Here is a 16079-nt window from a genome sequence, read left to right on the forward strand (position 1 = left end):
CCTACCGGTCAGTAAAAAAAGACAAAAAGGCAAAAAAAAAAAAAAAAAAAGTGAAGAGAGGACGAATTACCATCTGGGGAGCCTGAGCAAATCAAGACACGAGAGGAGAGGTGGTACAAACAGAGAAAAGGGGCCAGGCAGGTGTCCTACAAGGCATGCTCCAAGAGTCTGGACTTGCCCTGGAGACAGCAGCATGAAGAATGAATTGGAGGCTGATGGGCATGTGTGTGAGTGTATGTGGTATATTTATGTATCTATTGGGAATTTTTCCTCCGGCATATTCTCCAAGAAGGAGATAACTATAATGAAAAGGCATTAAAGAAGCAATGCAAACCAGGCAATAAAAATATCAGTGGTCACCAGAGAAACAGTGGAGTGAGGCAGAGAGAGAGAACCTCCCTCACCAACCAAAGAGGCATGCCTCTTCTGTCTGGCATTAGAGTGGACTTGGCCATTTACCAAGGAGGAGTAAAACCCAGGCATCTAGATCAGTTGGGAGGTCTTGCAATAGTCCAGTCAAGACCATAAGGAGAGGACTTAGGTATGGGGAGTCCTGCTCTCTCGCTGCCACAGTTCCAGCTCTGGTCATTCATCTCCTGACCAGGGCATGAAGATGAGCTTCTCATTAGCCACCTGGGTTTAGAGGTCAGGACTCAAAGGAATCTGGTGAACTGAGTGATTACAGGGCATTGATGACTTCTGTCCTATCAGCCTCAGGCACAGACAGGAAGGCAGTGACCCTTAAGAAGCTTCCCTGTGAACGAAGTGGGAAGGAGACAGAACAGTAGCTGGAGGATGATCTGGGTTGTGAGAAGGAATTTTTGTTTTTCAAAAATGAGAATCTTAGCCATGTTTTATCATTTATAGTCTGTAAAAGCAGAAGCCAGGAGAGAGGGGAAAGTGGAAACATAAAAGAGGGACAAACCAATAAGGTAGACTCCAGATGATAAGAGAAGGAAACGGGACCACAGTGGAGGAGGAACCATCATCCTTGCCCAAGATAAGGGACACTTCTTCACGTGAGAAGGGAGGAGAAGTAAGGAGGGGACAGACACATGTCACTATAGTGACACAAAACTGAGAAGCAGCAAAACTGATGGCCTCAATTTTCTCTATGAAGATAATGTCTTCCCCCGAGAGGGAGCAGTCCAGCGGGTGGTCTAGTAGGGAACTTGACGAGAGGGACAAAGTCTAGAAGTAGTCACGGGGATGTGGTGAAGACGTCAGGCATGCTGAGGTGAACAGATGAGGACCCGCTCTGGGATCAGGCCTGCAGCAGGCAGAAAATGAGGGAGGGAGGGAGGGAGGCAGAAGGTGAAGAGCTAGGAGAAAAGGTAAAGGCCAGGGGGTCATAGGTCTCAGAAAGGCTGAGAGACGGGTGCGAAAGGAATAAGGAGCTGTTCTCAACCATGGCCACAGAATCACTTGGGAAGCCTTTAAAATGTTTAGATGCCTCAGCCTCACCCCAAAAGATACTCCCCAAGATTCTGATTCAGTTCCTCTGGGACTGGGCCCAGTCAGGGCACTAAAATGTTCTTTGGGTGGGTCTACTGTGTGGCAAAGGCTGAGAACCACTGGAATAAGGAAATGAGAGATGTGGAAGTTTAACATGATATACTCCTGAGTTAATGATTTCAGAGGCATGTGGAATACTCTGATCATGTATGCCATCTTCCTTGTCATTCCACACATTCTCAGCACCCTCCCCTCCTGTCTAGCAAATTTCTGCTCCTCTTTTGAGATTCAGGGTAGATGTCACCTCTTTATGAAGCTTTCTCTTGCCCCTCCAGGCAGACTCCGGGGCTCCTTCTTCTACATTCCCATACCTTCATGCATACATCTCTAATACAGCATCACTCACACCATTTTACTTTTTTAACCTGTTTGAGTTTCTCACTAGACTGTAACCTCCACCAACCAGCATAGAGGCCCAGCACACAGTAGGCACTTAACAAATGTTTGTAGAATAAACCCTTGAACAAAATGAAAAAGGCAAGTCTCATTAACATCTCAAGAAATGTGTAGGTAGAACTTTTGAGCTTCATATTAAAGATTGAAAGGAGACCACTATTACTGTCTAAATAGTTAACTCAACAGGAAATTCATTTTTTTCTTTCCTTGAAAAAGCTAATGATATCAGAAAGGGAAAGGGTGATCAGTGATCAGTTATTTCAGGTTTTCACCCCATGCAGCATCTGAGCAAGAGTTAGAATAAAATCTTTCAATATAATGTCCAGACCAATTAGTTTATTTTGCTCCTCAGTCTCAGCTCAATAGAATTCTTGCTCAATTCTGCCATGACTCGCTAAAAAAAAAAAAAGGCCATTTAGAGTTAAAGGTGTACATTTTGTGACCCAGAGCACACTGGTGTGCTTCTCTGCCAAACACGATTGCTCATCAGCTATAATCCCATCAGCTCAAAGTTCTCCATTCTTTGGTCTGAAGAGCACTGGCAGCCCAGCCAATGCTTTGGCGCACATGAGTTCCAGGTGTGCTGTGCCCAACTCCCACCACCCAATTCTGGGCCTTCCTCTGTTCCTCACTTCCTCATAGATAGCATGTGCATCATTAGTAACAATGATTAGAGGAGAATTAAGCAGAAGGGGAAATAGCGATATAATAATATGAATAACACAAATTATGGAGAAAAACTAACACTCTATGGATATAAAAATGAAAAGATGGTTCTCTTCCTTTCTTGCCCTAGGATCTCCCCTCCCCTTTTTATTTCTCTAGTTGACACGTAGGATATTTTAGCCTACTTTCCCCAATACTGAAGCTTTACTGAGATTCTAATCGAAAGTTGGTGCATGTTAGCCAGTCCCATTTTTCTTTGAGTCAGATGATTTTACTACAGATTCTAGATCAAAGAACACTTGGCCTAATAGTCCCTACAAACTGGGAGGCGGATAGTTAAATCCACTTAAACACGAGCTGGACTTTGAGAATTCACAGCATTGTCTTTTTCCCAGATTGCCAAGCAGGAAAACTTGGAATAGCTCTTCATGAGTTTCTCATCCTATCCAAGTATCAGAGTCTGTCAATTTTACTTGGAAATATTTCTCCAATAAATTGAGTTACCCCTTTCCACCTCCTCTATGCCGGCTTTCAGGCTCTCATCACTTATAAAGTTTCCTTGTACATTTCACTAGCATAACATCTCTCTCAAACTCCAGAATACCCTGACACGTTTTACCCTGTCTTTCTAAAAACAAACTGATCGTGTGGCTCTCCTGCTTAGAAACAGCCACTGGCTCCCCGTTGTCCAAATCCAGCATAGTATACACAGCACTTGGCATTCTCCTCCACTGGTCCCAATCTACCCTTCCAGTTACATCTCCTGTCACTGCAACTCAACTCCCTCACCATGTCCCCTATGCTATAGCCACAATGACCCTCTCTGAGGATGCCTTTGCCTCTGACATAGAGTTACCTCTGCTCAAGAATGTCTTTTTCCCTCATCTTCTCCTATCCCAGCCCTATTCACACCTGAAAACTCCTATAAACCCTTCAAAACCCAGATCAAAAATCACGTCCTCTGTTAGGCCTGATCTGGCTCCTTTACATAATAGTAGCCCCTTCTCTGGGCCTGGTGTGCAACACCTACTACACAGTAAATATCCCCCAGAGTATAAATATCAATTGAGACATCTATGACCTCTTCTAAACTGCAAGCTCCTTGAAAGCTGAGACTGTTTTATTCATTTTTGTATAATGCTTTATTGAGATATAATTTACATACCCTAAAGTTCACCCTTTTAAAGTATACAATTCAGTGGTACTTAGTATATTCATAGGGTTGTATATCCAATACCACCATCTAATTTCAGAACATTTTCATCACACAAAAAGAAACCCGGACCCATCAACAGTCATGCACCATTCTTCCCTCCCCCAAACCCCTGGTGAGCACTAATCTATTTTCTGTTTTCATGGACTGGGCTATGATAGACATTTCATATAAACAGAATCATACAATGTGTGGTCTTTTGTGACTGCCTTCTCTCACTAAGTGTATCTTCAAGGTTCATCCAGGTTGTACCATGTATCAGTACTTCATTACTTTTTGCGGCTGAATCATATTCCATTGCATTGATACACCACATTTTATCTATCTGTTCATCTGTTAATGGACATTTGGGTTGTTTCCCCTTTTTAGCTATTATGAGCAATGTTGCTATGAACATTCATGCACAAGTTTTTGTGTGGACATGTTTTCAATGTTTCATGTGGAACTGCTAAGTATGATGATGATTTTGTTTCATACACATACGTTTGCACGCACACACCACATACACACACACACACAACCTTCTGAGGAACTGCCACACTGTTTTACAAAGTGGTACTACCATTTCATATTCCCACCAGCAGTGGATAAGAGTTCTAATTTCGACATATCCTTGCCAACACTTGTTATTGTCTCTTAATTTTATCACAGCCATCCTAGTTGTTCTAAAATGGTATCTCACCATGGTTTTGATTTGCATTTCCCTTTCATTTTTATATGCCCAGAATTTCCAGTTCCTTTACAAAGTCTGGCATAGAAGAACATTCAGTAAATGTTTTTTGTTTCACTAATTCATTAATTTTTTTTTTTTTTTTGTGACCGGTAAGGGGTTCGCAACCCTTGGCTTGGTGTCGCCCGCACCGCACTCAGCCAATGAGCGCATCGGCCATCCCTATATAGGATCCAAACCCGCAGCGGGAGCGTCGCTGGGCTCCCAGCGCCGCACTCTCCTGAGTGAGCCATGGGGCCAGCCCCATTAATTAAATATTTATCAAGCACCTTCTATGTGCCAGGCATTCTCCTCAAGGCCAGGAAGACAACACTAAACAAAATAAGCAGAATTAATGAGGAATAAATAAGTAAAATGCCAGTAACCATAAGGGCTGGTCTTCAGTAGGCAGGTGGTACTCCTCCTGGATTTCTAACAGGTGGATGATACCCCAATGATTTTGCCATCACCTCCACATTTATTCATCATGCTGTTTTGAGTGTAACTTATGAAGATCGAATGTCATTCAAGAGGATCTATTCCTATTCCAGAGGTAGGTATAAGTTCAGATTTAAGAGTGTGACAGGAGCTAATATTACTACTGCTGTCACTGTCCTGCACGCATGATGGAGAAACATCTATCATATCCTGGGCATGTATTTCCTCTTTCTCTGTTAACAGCCACACAATTTTTCTTGGGGAATTAACCTTCCCTCAAGTCCATTCATTCATTCAACAGATATATTTTGCACACTACTATGTGCCAGATTTGCATCTAAGTGCTGAGGATACAGCAGGAAACAAAACTGACAAAGAAATATCTGCTCTCAGGGAGCTAAGGGTTCAGCTCATGTGTTTCAGGCAGAGATGACTATACCCTTTATTTCAGGGGGCCAGGCACAGCCAATCAGAGTAGCAAATCCTCCTGGCCCTAGTGGCCGGTTCAAGGAAAAGCACATGACCCCCACAGAGCCAATCATGAGACTTTTGCTGGAACGATGATAAGAAGAGTGGTGCTCTCTTTTCTCTTTTTCTTGGACTAGAAGATTCAAGCCTACAGTGTTAAGGGGTCACCATGAAGAGACAACCTGCCTAAGCATGAATCTAACAAATAAGCAGAGCCAACATAAAGAGAGAAAGTGAGCAAGCCCTAAAGCCTATCTGAATCCCTGAAATAAGGCATGCCTGAAATATGACACCCCCTGGACTGCTTAGGTTAATAGGTTTATTAATTTATTTATTTTGCCTAAGCCACTTTGAGCTGGATTTTCTCTTTTTGGCAACTGAAAGAGCTTTGTTAATACACAGGGTATATCTTATGAAGCCTAAACAAAATTAGATAAGCCAGGATAACTTTAATGTGCTGCCTAACACAGCTTTTCTCAAGCCCAGTCACAAAGGCTCTAGCACAGATGCCAGTGGCATACTCTCTACATAACTCAGATTACAGCCTCATACAAACCTGTGCTGGATCTTGTAGTTAAACTTGGCTTTCCCCTCCTGCCTTCCTCTTTTCTAAGACCTCTAGCCTTTTGTCAAGGGAAAAGTTTGTCGGTGATGACAGGAAAGTCTTCTTTCTTCAATAACCTGCTGCTCTCCTGCTGCTCTTATGACATGCTTATAAAATTGGAAATTGACAAATGGGCCCAGGGTTGACAAATGGTCCCAAGGAAGTCCACTGTTTGCCCCCTTCTTGAATGAAACTTCACATATTCTTCACTTTTATTTTTCGGCTACATGATTTTATTTCCTCTGAGGAGGTAACAGCAAAAGTTCTACCCTGAGGAATGCTGCCTTTTGGACCAGACCTCAAAGCATTAGGGAAATAAAATAAACTCAGACTTTTCTTTTCCTTTTAGGAAGAAGAGGCAAAATAAAGCTGGTTTCCTGAAATTACTCACGAAAGCAAACTTTCAATGTGACAAAAGTGATAAGAACTTCTCTGGGAACAAAACAGGCAAAGATTAGTAGAAGGCAGTTTAGGTGTCACCGGCCAGGGAGATCACAGGATTAGAACCTTGGAAGTTTCTTTTTTTTTTTTTTTTTTTTCCTTTTTGTCTTTTTTCGTGTCCGGCAACGGATCGCAACCCTCAGTGTCGCGCCCGTACCGGACTGGGACCGGCAACGGGATCACAACCCTCGGTGTTGCTCCCACACCTCACTCAGCCAGTGAGCGGGAACGGTCTGTATGTGGGATCCGAACTCTCGGCAGGAGCGCCACCGTGCTCCCAAGCGGCCACTGTAGCAGTGCGCCACCAGGCCGACCCAGAACCTTGGAAGTTTCTAAACTAGGAGGGCAACTTCGCATAGCTGATTCACAGGTTCGAAGATAAAGGAGTGATTTCAACAGCTAGGCCTTACCCACCTGAGGGTTTCCCATGCCCAATTCAACTTAATTGTCTGAGGGCTCACTCTGTTCAATGTTCCAGGTGGAACCGAGGAGACTGAAGACAGTCATACCAAACATGCTTTAGCCATGCCACATGTATACATATTTTGAAACAATGTGTTCTACACGACAAATAGGAACAAATTTTATTTGTCAATTACAAAAATAAATAAGACACTTTATTTAAAGAAAGAAAATCGGATTGGGCAGTGAGAAAAGATAAGTTATCACACAAATTCACAACGACTGAAAGAGGCAGAGGGTCTTAACGAGAACACGGTATTAGGAATGAGGAGAGAGGCTCAGGGAAGGATTCGCACAAAAGAAAGAGCTGAGCTGGGTCTGGAAGGGTAGGGAGGAACCCACCAGGGGACAAGGAGGAAAAAGGCACTTAAGATGGAGGAAAGCCTAGCACTCCAACATCATACCCGGCAGATGGGATGACTGGTTATTTAGGAAACACAAAGCAGAATTTGTGCATTCAAATAAGAATTAAAACTTCCAAAGTAGTCACTTGGGGAAATTACTCCAAGGTTATTTTCTCTGCTCAATTTCTACACAGTTTTCATTCTTTAGAAGAGCCTCAATATCTTCTGAAGATTAATTTTTTTTTTTTTTTTCTAAATAGAGCTCTAGACTTTTATGGCCAAGTCTGATGAATATGGTCAATGATAAAGCTTGGGAATACTGGTTTAGGTGAAAAAAAAGTAGGGGAGCTATAAAGTAACGTCACATATTTTCTTGAGTAACTGACAAACGGGCCTCAAGTCAATTCCAAAAGGGAAAACACATTAAATAATAGCAAAATCCTTGAAATAGGTTAATTACTTGACTATATCATGGGCTAAGACCAGCTCAGAAGGAACTCCTTGGGCTGAATCTTGAAGGGTCAACAAAAATTTTAGAGACAGATGATAGTATAAATTCTGGTATGTTTGTTTTTTAAAAGGGTCCCTGTAGTCACAGCTCTCAAGAGTTAGAAAAAGGGATTAAAGGCATCCCTTATTCCATTTAGTGGTCCAAACCCTCCCTCACTAGTTGCCATTTGAATTTTCAAGTAAAAAAAGTGGCAGGAATAAGATACTCCACTGAACTAAGAATATGCTTTCCTTTTAAAATGTGCTAAATGTTTTACCAATGCATAAGAGTAGTAACTGTTATTTTAAAACCATGCTGGATAACTATTTCAGTATCTCTTATATAACTACCAAGAAATAAAGCAGTTTGAGTACCAGCAGAATAAACATCAGCATAAAAAAAACATAGCAACAATAAGAAATTTCTAGAAGTTATTTAATTAGTTCACCTCCATTTAGAGGAAAACACATCATTTTATATATTTGCCAGCTTTATTTTAATGTTTCAAAACTGAGTCTATCTTGCAACATAATATAAAATTTTAAAAGAAAAGAATACCTAACATTTAAAATGTATTTTTAAAAGGACGAAGAAATCAAACAACCTGAATTTGGATATTCAGTCTCCTAACCATTTCTTGGTACTTTTAATACAATGCATACTATCATTTTGCATGGTAAAATTTCTTAATTTTATAAATGTTTTTTTTTTTTTCCTTTTTGTCTTTTTTTGTGTCCGGCAACGGATCGCAACCCTCAGTGTCGTGCCCGTACCGGACTGGGACCGGCAACGGGATTGCAACCCTCGGTGCCGCGCCCACACCTCACTCAGCCAGTGAGCGGGAACGGGTCTGTATGTGGGATCTGAACCCTCAGCGGGAGCGCTGCCGCGCTCTCAAGCGGCGCACTGTAGCAGTGCGCCACCAGGCCGGCCCTCTAAATGTTTTCATACCATGTATTCTCTTCCACAGCTTATTTTTCCACTCAGACTTTTAGTTGTGAGATTCATCTACACTGATATATGGGATTCTGATTTACTTATTTTTATGATTGTTATGAGGTTCATTGTATGAAAAGTCACAGTGGATTTATTGATCTGGTCACCAGACTTTTTAGGTAGGTAGGTAGGTACGTATGTAAGCAAGTAAAGTAGGTAAAGTTAAATAAATAAATGAACACATGTATTTGTCTTCATTTTCCAAAATTAATATACCTCATATATACATACATTAGGTAAGCAAGTAAAGTAAGTAAAGTTAAATAAATAAATGAACACATGTATTTGTCTTCATTTTCCAAAATTAATATACCTATTCAAATATGTATTTACAAAGAATATCTACCCCCTCTCCAAATTATCATAGTATAATTAGATGGCCTCTAAGAATCAGCTCTAAGCTTCTGATTTTCCTTGTAAACTTAGGTTTGTCATATTGTTTTTGGCTTTTTTTTTTTTTTATGAAGAGAATATTTCTTGCTACTCATTTACCTGTACTGAGTTTAGTGTTTATTTTATTACGTTTTACTTTAGTTATTTGTCAAACATGTAAAGTGTTGTATAAAGGAGAAAAGGGCTTACATATATTTAATAAAAATAAGTTTCATTTTAGAATTTAGTGAGATTAATATCTATTTGTTCATGGTTTAAATCTATTTATTTTAAAAAAAAAACTCAGAACTCATTGAGTAGCATGTGTCCTAAAGATATGGAATCCACCCAGATCTCTCTGCCACTTGCAGTTCTATACTATGTTTAAATTGAAATGTTACTGCAATTGCTTTTTCCTTATTATATGACTATGAGGCTAGGAATTAAATCCCACACCATGTTGTGTGCAGACTAGCATCTATCATGAGACAAAACAGGGGACATATAATAAAATTAAGGTAGTTTTCCTCAGGCCTGAAATTAATCAGCATTAGACCCAAGGAGAACACTGAATTGGGGAGCTCTATTCTAGACAAATCCAACAATATTAGGTGCTGTTTAAGAGGCTCAACAGCAACACCTGCTCCTCTGTTTACATTTCAACAGTTCAACAGTTCAACAGTTTACATGGTAAAATTTGACAGAGTTTTAGTTTCCTGTCAGTCCACTAAAATATTTTTACATTATGATAAAATAGTTTATAAGCACTCATGCAATTATTACACAAACGTGGTTAAGTCCAGTTCATTCTTCTACCTTATTTTAAAGATTCCCCTTCCTATTACATCAGCAAAGAACAATGAAAACCGAAAACACGTTATTTTAACAAATCATAAGTTTAACATTAAAACAATTATCTATCATATACTTTTTTAAAGTTTTAATATTCAACTGCTTCTCTTTATTGAAATATATGAAAACGTATCTGACCTGGAAGTACTTCTGACATGGATCACTGGACGTCGGCAGTGGTGCAGGAAATAGGTTATAATTTGAAATCTAAAAAAAAGGGATCATTTAAGAAATTAACACCCCAAAGAACAAAGCATAAAAGGAAAAAAGCATAGCAGTGAAAATCCCTCCAAAAGCTGTTAAAAATACTAAACATTTTGGCAGATAATGTCCAAATTTTTGTTTATTTAGAGTTGGTCATCCCACTTTTGACTGAAATTTGAGTTCCTGCGTCACCACATTTTCCATAGACATTTATTGAGGTTTTTTTTCCATGCCAGGCCTAAGCTTTCTAGCTGTTTGTCTCAAGTTTCCAGTGCTTTTTCTCATTAAACACACACACAATTTAGAAGCCACTAAGAAAAAAATTGGTATTTTTTGCCACATAAAAATTAAAACATTCTGTTTAGAAAAAAATGGCTATAAACACAATAAAGACAAAAAACAAACTATAACAAATTACCACCACGATGACATAAAAGGGCTATTTTCCTGTATATAGAAATACCTCCTTGAAATCATTAAGAAAAATATGAACGAGGCTGTAGGAAAACGGGCAGAGGATAGGAACAAATGCTAGGAGAAACACAAATGTCTAATAAACATAAATAACTAACCTCATGCAAAACTAAAGAAAATGCAAATTTAAATAACAATGACTAACTGGTTTTCCTATATCAGATGGCAAAGATAAGCAAAATTGATATCACATAATCTTTATTTTATTTTATTTTTTTCTTGGGATATCACATAATCTAAATCAAGGACACTGGAAATAGGAATTTTCAAATCTTGCTGGTGGGAGTAAAAACTGGCAAAACTCTCTGGAGGGCCATTTACAAATATCTAAGCAAATTTAAAATACAAGGACCCACTGCTAGGCAAATCCACTTCTAAGACTTTATTTTACACATATATTCACTTGGATTCTATTGCTCTAAAACTGAAAGACCAGCAAGGACCTAACTGTCTTCAATGGAGAGCTCGTTCATTAAATTATGATACATCATGCAATGGAATACTGTGCTGCCATTAGCAAAAACAAAGTAGACCTGCATGAGCTGATATGAAAAGGGCTTTAAGATGTATCACTGAGAGGTTAATAATATGCATAGCATAGCATGATCTAATTTGAGTAAAATTTTTAAATGCATAAACATGTATATGTGTGCACACACAGGTGCAGATACTTGCATTTACACAAAAAAATTCTTAAAGGAATAATAAAGATCTAGAAACAGTACCAAGTTGCCAGTTTACCAAACTAGACACATAATAAAGAAAATTGAAAACAGACCTATTTTGCAATGAGCTGCTATCAGGAATGTCACTTAGAATGATAATCTATTATGTTAAGTCAAGTGCAGATACTGCATGATTCCAGTTATATAAAGTACAAAAACAGGAAACACTTATCTATGCGGGGTAAAACAGGATGGGGGAGTGGATGGGGAAGAAGCAAGAGGGCAGCTTCTGGAATGGTGTTAATGGTAATGTGCTGTTTCTTGATCTGGATGTGAAAATTCATCAAGCTGTACCCTTAACGTGCACATTTCTGTGTGCACATCACACTTTCGTGAATAGTTAAAATAAAAGTTAAATTCTAGAGGTTCTAAAGCATAATTCAAATTGAGAAACTTTATATTTGCAAGACTAAATTGTAATCTAACCTTTCCAAACTAGCAACCTTTTAAGCATTACTTCCAACTTTATGATTCAGATAATGACCTGACAACCTGGTCTACGGCCCACCATACATTCTTAACTATATTTTCACATACTGTGGATAAGGCTCATTACTCCAGTGTAATTTAAGGGTGGGTTTACTTCAAACTGTCTGAAAACAGCAAGAGATGCTGCCCCTATGTTCCTTTGTCTATACCCTATATCTTCCTCAGCTCTTTAACCATATGTGACAATTCGGTTTTCCTTTTCTAAAAAAAGTTTTTTGGCTTCGGTGCACCTTAAGTTATATGCAGGGACAGAGATAAGGTGATAGGTATTTTGAGAAAATGAATACCAGTAAAATAGAGAGAAAGCCAAGAAAACATATACTTACATGAATATTCTGAAAATGATTGAACAAAAACTAAGAATCTACATACTTTTTAGTGTACACAAACTTCAAAATAAAATGTTCCTGTTTCCCTGACCTGAGACCAACATCAACTTCAATAAAGTTAAGAACTGGACATTCTGCTAATCACTTCATACTGTAAACAGCCCTGTGCTATTATCTGATCAAGATTTATTCCACACGTGCCACATGCCCTGCATTACGCTAGGCACAGGGGATACTTTAGTGGACAGAAACGCATTTTCCCCTCTCATGAAACTTATAGCCTAATCAGGGAGATGGAATCATGAAATTACTCAAATCAGTATATAAGTATATATGTTCTGGAGGGAAAGAACTCAGTTGCATGAGAAAATATAACAAGGAACATGTGCCAGACTGGAGAGCCAGCAAATGCTTCCCTGAGAAAGTGAAATTTAAGTTGCAATTTTTTTTTTTTTGTCTTTTTCGTGACCGGTAAGTGGATTGCAACCCTTGGTGTGGGGTCGCCCACACCGCGCTCAGCCAGTGAGTGCACCAGCCAGTCTTATATAGGATCCGAACCCGCCGCAGGAGCGTCGCTGCGCTCCCAGCGCTGCACTCTCCCGAGTGCGCCACGGGGCCGGCCCTTAAGTTGCAATTTGAGGACTAAATAGGATTTAGGTAGGTAAACACTTATTAAACACCTACTATGTGCAAGGCATTTTTGGCCCTGGGGGTGAAGCACAAATATTCCAAGCTATTTTTCTCTAGGTACTTACAACCTTGATAAATGAATCCAATCTAGTAAAACGGTTTCTGAGAAGACTTAGTGACATGGACTAATTCTATACAAACAATAACCAGAGAAGATATAAAAGCAGCACTTAGAAAATGGGAAAACACTATATAAATGTATGGTTCAAAGAATAATCTATAGCTGTGCTATCCAATATGATAGCTACTAGTAGCAACATGGTGCTACTGAACACTTAAAAGGTGACTAGCACAACTGAGGAAGTAAATTTTTAATTTTATTTAACTATAAATATTTTAATTATAAATTTATAAACTGGTACTTGACTCATTGGAAAACATTTAAGTAAGTTTGGAACTTTTTGAGTAGGTGAGACTACTTTTTCAACTCTAAATTTTATGTACTCTAAATACAGATCAAGTACTTCCAATGAATATTTTAATCCTAGTTAAGTGCTAAGAGTGTAAAATGCACACTGATTTTGAAGACTTAGCATGGAAAGAAATGTAAAACATCTCATTAATAATTCTAAAATATTGATTACACATTGAAATAATATTTTAGATATATTGAGTTAAATAAAACAGATTGTTAAAATTAGTTTCACATTTTTTAAAATGTGGTACTAGAAAATTTCAAATTACATATGTGGCTTGTATTATATCTCTATTGGAGGAGCACTGATCTAGGAAATTAAAATATTATCCTACCTTTCCCATCAAAGAACAGACTGGCACCAATGTTACTCAGCTGTAATGCTAGAGATTTTGCCAGTATTCAGAGCAAGTACCCTTTATTCCATAAGAATCACAATCTGAGTTCAAAGATGCCAGGGACTAATGGCAGGCTCTTAAAAATTCTGCATTAAGAATACAGTAGTGATTTTAAGGCAAAACATAAAACTACCTAAGTGAAACAGTCTAGCAACAACAGTTTTCATGTGTCCCATTAATGAAAATCCATAGTGCTGATAAGGCTTGTGATAATGTTATTAGGGCTCAACAAATGTCCAATAGGACCACAGACAGAGCCCATAACTAGAAATTAGGAAAGCACTATTAAACAAATAATTATATAAATAAATAAATAAAACACCTACTTGTATTTTGGTTCAATATAAGATACTATGTATTTCTAAATGATTCCAAAGAGGAATGAAAAATTTAATCTAAAATTGGACAGAGAATTCCACTTTACCTGTCTTTCTCAAATTCAGTCAAGTCTGAAAAATTCTTCCCTCTCAGTTTACCTCATCTTTGTCCTGCCCACTCTCTCCTTAGACATTTCCTTCTGCACAGGGTTCCACAGTCCTCTCTCAGCCTCCAGTCTAATCCCCTCCCACACCTATACCCAGATGTATCCCACATCCACAATGCCAGATAAACACTGTTCTGTTTACAATCACTCCCTTATCCAAAAACCTCCACAATTAGGTTCTTTCAACCATTGACATCTAAAACCCAACTGATTCTAGAAACTGTCATTTACTCAAATCCTATACCACCTTCAAGTAGCTACTCTTTTGGCAGCTCTAATCCAGTGCAATCCTATCAGACCCCACACCACCTTTCTGTAACAAATAGCTTACAATGACCCCTTTACTATCTTGAAGTGAAATTCACAGATAATATAATCTATCTACACACATAAATTCCAGAAAAGGAGAATTAAAATGAGGGATACATTTCAATAAGCAAATTCTCAGGCATGAGTCCATTAGCAGTCACAACGAACAATCATCAGATGCTTGCCTACGTGAAGAATCACTGTTAGTGCAACAGCTACAAATGCAAACTGACAGAGGCGTGTGTTGTATTGACAACATCAATTTCAAACGCTAAGCAACTCTTAGAAAATTCCAAAAAATATTAAATATGATTATCTTTGTCTTAGAAGAAGTTTTCATTTCTGGCATATACATTGTACACTAAAACCATTAAAAAAAACTTTACATTTAGAACTTCTAGGCTCAGATAATTATAAACATGTTGTTCACCTACGTGAATATTTGGTAGGGTATTTTTATAGCTTTTCAGAATAAGACATTCTTTGTTATAGTGCTGGGTACTACAAGACATTTATCATCCATAGTTCCCACCCAAAAAATGCTAGTGGTGGGCCCCCTTTCACAGTCTCTAAGGGGTGTTCTAATCACCCCCCAAACTCCCAACTTTGAAAATTACGACTTCATCCCAGAGTTGCCTTTTGATCTTCTTAACTCATTCAACACTTAGGTCCTATACAATCCTTGAACCAATATTTAATGTCTATAAGCCTATTCAGCTGTCAACTTGTGGTTACCATCAATCTGCCAGTTGCTATGAAGAGCAAACAAGGTATCACAGATTGCTTGCTCGCTTTGGTTAGTGCCTAACATATCTTAAACATTCAACAAAAGCTAACTGCTATTACTATTGTCTTTATTTTTTTCTTACACATATTACTTATTTTCTCAGTTAGGCTGTGAGCTTTCGGAAGAAAAGCAAAGTGTACTAGACATTTTTGTACACCCAACATAAGTATCCAATAAACTTTGGTGGTCTACATCGTCTTCTTGCCTTGTTCTGTCTTGACTGCTTGTCAAAATGTTCACAAATAGTAGTCTGAGTCCAAGGATGGAGCTAAGAACTGCAATTATAATGAAAACTTTCTTTCTGCCATTACTGAAATCATCATTGTAACCTGCCAAGCATAGGAAAAGCTGTCATGAAACTGTTGGTGTACACGTGCTCTTGAAAATCTGCCATTATATTAGTTAGTAAATACTTTTATTGATTTATTTATTTTTAAGAGATTTTTGGTTATTTGGTTTTGTTTTATTTTTGGCAGCTGACCGATATGAGAATCCCAAACTCTGACCTTGGTATTATAATATTCCACTCTAACCAACTGAGCTAACTGGCCAGACAGTTAATAAATACTTTTAAAGTAGACACTGCATTCCAGGATTAGACCTATCTACAAATACATACTGATCCAATCCTACCTTAAGGTTTTAAACGATTTTACTTGAATAACTTAACCTATTTCCAAATGTATAAAATGGAGCAGTTATATCAGATGACTAGGGTTCCTTACAGCACCAACATTATATAACATTTACTGAGCACTTATTATGTGCATGGCATTGTGCTAAGTCGGTACTTTATAAGGATTATCTCA

The 16079-nt window shown here is 38.5% G+C and overlaps 1 protein-coding gene across 1 annotated transcript in view; it reads right to left on the reverse strand.

Annotated features, from left to right (window-relative positions):
* LOC103587128 (amyloid beta A4 precursor protein-binding family B member 2-like) overlaps positions 1 to 16079 on the reverse strand; it is a 119343-nt gene that overhangs the window by 4415 nt on the left and 98849 nt on the right. The window contains exon 5 of the mRNA XM_008568541.1: positions 10105 to 10173. Within this exon, the coding sequence (XP_008566763.1) occupies positions 10105 to 10123 (19 nt within the window). The 5' untranslated portion in view covers positions 10124 to 10173. The remainder of the gene's footprint in view (positions 1 to 10104; positions 10174 to 16079) is intronic.

Source organism: Galeopterus variegatus, unplaced genomic scaffold (genome assembly GCF_000696425.1).
Source record: "Galeopterus variegatus unplaced genomic scaffold, G_variegatus-3.0.2 Scaffold421, whole genome shotgun sequence".
NCBI lineage: Eukaryota > Metazoa > Chordata > Mammalia > Dermoptera > Cynocephalidae > Galeopterus > Galeopterus variegatus.